This window comes from Etheostoma spectabile, unplaced genomic scaffold (genome assembly GCF_008692095.1).
Source record: "Etheostoma spectabile isolate EspeVRDwgs_2016 unplaced genomic scaffold, UIUC_Espe_1.0 scaffold00002686, whole genome shotgun sequence".
Taxonomy (NCBI): domain Eukaryota; kingdom Metazoa; phylum Chordata; class Actinopteri; order Perciformes; family Percidae; genus Etheostoma; species Etheostoma spectabile.
Genome location: NW_022602939.1, coordinates 67,839 through 72,500, shown reverse-complemented (window position 1 = coordinate 72,500; position 4,662 = coordinate 67,839). Strand labels below are relative to the sequence as shown.

At 41.7% G+C, this 4,662-nt stretch overlaps 1 protein-coding gene across 1 annotated transcript in view; it reads left to right on the top strand.

The window, feature by feature from the left end:
- The window catches only part of LOC116676105 (zinc finger protein 239), a 4,715-nt gene extending 851 nt beyond the window's left edge, over nucleotides 1-3,864 (top strand). The window contains exon 2 of the mRNA XM_032507453.1: nucleotides 2,148-3,864. Within this exon, the coding sequence (XP_032363344.1) occupies nucleotides 2,148-3,206 (1,059 nt within the window). The 3' untranslated portion in view covers nucleotides 3,207-3,864. The remainder of the gene's footprint in view (nucleotides 1-2,147) is intronic.
- The last annotated feature ends 798 nt before the right edge of the window (nucleotides 3,865-4,662 follow it).

Sequence of the window (4,662 nt, the reverse complement as noted above, 5' to 3'; positions counted from 1 at the left end):
TACAACACACACATAGTCTGGCCTCTGATGTCTGAATAAACTGAAGACTTGAGACGCTTCCCAGGCCTTGAAGGCCCCGTAGGCTGTCCACCCGTCCACATTCACATCACATCTATCCGGCTGGTGTTTGGTGTAACCGGTAGTCTCCATCTTCTCCTCTGACTCCACCTGCTTCTTGTTCACGTCATAGAGGGACTCGCCTTCCAGGAACCCACGTAGACCCCTGAACTCACCACCCAGACCCCACCACTCCCAGTTGAGAGGGTCATCCCAACATTGCAATGACTCGACTGTTTAACTCGTCATCTGACTCCCCCCTACTCCAGTCCCCGTCTTCACTTTCGGATTTGCCTTGGCTCTCAGAGTCATCGTCAGACCCCCCCTGCTTCCAGTCGAGGTCTTTCCTCATGTAATCGCCTTTGTTTTTTGAGTCATTTTCTGGTTCCTGCGAGCTGGATGTGTCCTTTAACTCATCATTCATATTAGAGCTGTCCGGTCCATTGTCTCCTGTAGTCGACCCCCCCTGCTTCCAGTCGAGGTCTTTCCTGTCGGACCCACCTTCGCTCTCTGAGTCATTGAATGTGTCCTTGAACTCATCATTCATACCAGAGCGGTCCAGTTTGGGTTGCTTGTCTCTTGTGGACAAAAACTCATCCAACTCCTCTTTCCTCGGAGACTCACCTTTGCTTTTGGTGCGTTTGAATTTCTTTCTGAAGAAACTCTTAATTCTCTTCCAAAGCGAGCGCTTTTTGGGGCGGGCTTCCCCAGAGCAGACCTGGGCCTGTGGGGGGGGCTTCTGGATCTCCGTTATCTTCTTGGATCTCAATGTTCTTCAGCTCAGTCGGTAAAATAACTCTGGGTTGCAGACAGATGTCTCTGTGCGTGTGCCACAAACAGTTCAACGTTGTGGAATGACTGACTGTGCACGGACATGTCACAATGATGATTCTGGTTCTGATTCTGATTCTCACATCGACGTTCTTTCATCAGGAAATGGTGTCACACGGATTCTTGGACCGAGGAACATTTTCAGGTTTTTACCCAGCAGCCACTCAGCATCTCCACCAGCTGCTGTTTGGTGGGAAATTACATTTTATTCGGTTTTATTTGACATCAGTTGAAAGTAATCTGGAGCGCTCGCGTGTCATTTAGCAACCGGCACGCGGAGCGCACACACCAAATGTCCTCAAAGTCAAAATGTCTTTATTAGTCTCCCTGAGGAGACATTAGTTTGGGACACTGAGTCACTTTGCTGCAAGAGTTACAGCAAACACACAACAACAAGCACAGGGTTAAACAATTAAAAGACAAATAGACTGAAACATGTGGGTTATATGTATAATATATCAATAATATATGGATTATATATCTATAATATATGGGTTATATGTATAATATTTGGGTGATATGTATAATATATGGGTTATATGTATAGTATATGCATAATATATGGGTTATATGTATAGTATATGCATAATATATGGGTTATATGTATAGTATATGCATAATATATGGGTTATATGTATAGTATATGGGTTATATGCATATACCTGCAACTTATATATTCAGCTCAATCATTTTCCACAGTGTGGTTAGTAACTACCCTGAAATATTCAGATGCTGCATAGTGTCACAATATTTTCATCTGTATTTGTCATTTTTTAGTCTAACTTGTATGTACCATATGTAAATAGTTTTTTCTTTCTCAATGACCTTATAATATTGTGGAGCCGTTGTTTTCACCTTGGTTTGACTAGTTTATAACTGTACCCATAATTACTAAACCTAGCCATCACGCACCGCCCCCCCCCCACACACACACACACACACACACACACACACACACTAGTTTCAAACTGAAGGTTAAACTGAAGAGTGTGCCAAGGATTTAGTTTTTAAATTGCCATTTATTTAAATTGGGAAACATCCCTGACAAAATGTAGAATATTTCTGAACTTATAAAAGTTATCAGCACTACATTTGCTTCCATAATAACATAACATAATAATGTCTTCAACCGGCACATATTTTCCTTCATTTTGTCATAAATTATTGGATGAAGAGTGAGAGCAAGTCCGGGGTTTAAGAAGGTTTGTTCACTAACGCTCTCTCTCTCTCTGTGTGTGTGTGTTTGTCTGTTGCTATAGACACAGAGAAGAGGAGAGGGACCCAAACGTCACCACTGTCAACACTGTGACAAATCCTTCACAACATATGGACATTTAAAGATTCATCAGAGAGTTCACACTGGAGAGAATCTACACAGCTGTGATCTATGTGGTAAACCCTTTACAAGGAGGGGTAGTCTAGTGTACAGACGGGTTCACACCAGAGAGAAACCGTACAGCTGTGATCTATGTGGTAAAAACTTTTTTAGGAGTGATAACCGAGTAATCCATCAACGTGTTCACACCGGAGAGAAACCGTACAACTGCGATCTATGTGGTCAAACCTTTTCTAGGAAGGATAGCCTAGTAACCCACCAACGTGTTCACACCGGAGAGAAACCATACTGGTGCGATCAATGTGGGACAGCTTTCAAACAAAAGAAAACCCTAACGATGCATCAACGCAGTCACACTGGAGAGAGGCTGTACAGCAGTAATCAGTGTGGTAAAACCTTTTCTTGGAGGGGTAGCCTAGTAGTCCACCTACGTGTTCACACCAGAGAGAAACCGTATCGGTGTGATCAATGTGGCAAAACCTTTACTAATAGTAGTGGCTTTAAACGTCACCAGCGCAGACACACTGGAGAGAAGCCGTACTGCTGTGATCTATGTGGTAAAGCCTTTACTGATAATAATGACTTTAAAAGACACCAGCTCGTTCACACTAGAGAGAAGCTACACAGGTGTGAACACTGTGGGAAAAGATTTTCTCAGATTGTTGGCCTTAAAGCTCACCAGCGTCTTCACACCGGAGAGAAGCCGTACTGGTGTGAACAGTGTGGGAAAATGTTTTCATGTAGTAGTCACCTTAAAAGACATCAACGCATTCACACTGGAGAGAAGCCGTACAGCTGTGACATATGTGGTAAAATATTTTCTGAGAGTGGTAATCTTAAAATACACCGGCGTGTTCACACTGGAGAGAAGCCGTACTTATGTGAACAATGTGGGAAAACGTTTTCTCAGAGTAGTTGGCTGAAACGACACCTGTGCATTCACACTGGAGAGAAGCCGATGTGGTCTGAACAAGTACCTTAGCTTTAAATAAGCAAAAGAGACATGAAAGTGCAGCTTCAAGAAAAAAACAATAACTACAGTGGGGTTCGAAAGATTGGGCACCCCAGGTAAAAATTCTTTTAATGTGCATACAGTTAGGAAAATAAGTATTTAACAACATAATCCCTAACCCCACTAACACCCCTAACATTGACCCCCTAATCCTAACCCCTCTAACCCTAACCCCCTTAACCCTAACTCGGTCCAAACTTAACTTTTCAACCCATTTTACAGTTTGATGAAACTAACAGATCAGAAATCAGCTGAAAAGTTTTAATTACCAACAGTTTAACCTGGAGGAAACATTTGCGTCACAACACAGGACGGAGTGAAGTGCCAGAGAAAGACTTCTACAAACCTAAATAGTCACTGTGTGTTAGGGGTGTTATGGTTAGTGGGGTAAGGGGTGTTAGGGGTAAACATAAAGTAAAATCACACAGGGGACAGTAAAATGACCCCTGTGTGATTTAATATTGGATATGAGATTATTGTGTGACTGTGGACCTGAATCCAGCTTCTCTCTCTCCCCCTCCCTTCCTCTCTTTCTCACTGGTCAACTTTGTGCTCTTTGCAAATCAGCTGTTTTTTACTTTTACTTTGTCTTGTTGTGACGCAGATGTTTCCGCCACATTAAACATCTGGTAAGTTCCACTTTTCAGCTGATTTTTGATCTTTCATTGAACTGTTAAATGTGTTTTGTTGGAGAAGAGTTGAGCTTGGTTAGGGTTAACTGTAACAGTGATTAATCCTAACAGCTGTGTGTAACAGCCCTGTGTTCAGAATCACCAGCTGCTCCAACAGCAGGAGCTAACCAATGCTAACCATGCTAACCATAATGGAGCTGTTTCCAGAATCATTATTTGAGAAATAAATGTAGCTCTGCTGACAAAGTGAGTGTGAGGACTAGAAATTTCTCCTCAAACTTTACTGAAACTCACCTATTATTTATATTCAGAACACACAACTCATGAAAGAATCTGAAGTCTCTAGTGTTTATTCTGTACTGCAGTTAAAGTAGTAATACACACCGTCAAAGCCTACTGCGTTAGTACAAGTTAAATGTCTACTGAGTTAAAAGTACACAAGTATTAGGAGCTAAATGTATTTATTGTATCAAAGTAAAAGCTGTAGAAACTCTAGATGTGTGAATCTTAGTATTAAAGTCTATGTAGTCATGAGAAATGGAGGGCACATTCCTTTTCTCTGTCAATGTATAGGCCGACATTTAGTTAGTTCAAACTGTGAATTGCATATAAAGCTGGCATGCAATGGCATGAAATGGGGAGGCTGGATCATGTGTGTGTGCTGGACAGAGGTGGGTAGAGTAGCCTTAAATTGTACTCAAGTAAAAGTACTGTTACTTCGGAATAATATGACTCAAGTAAAAGTAGTCATCCAAATAATTACTTGAGTAAGAGTAAAAAAGTACTTGATGAAA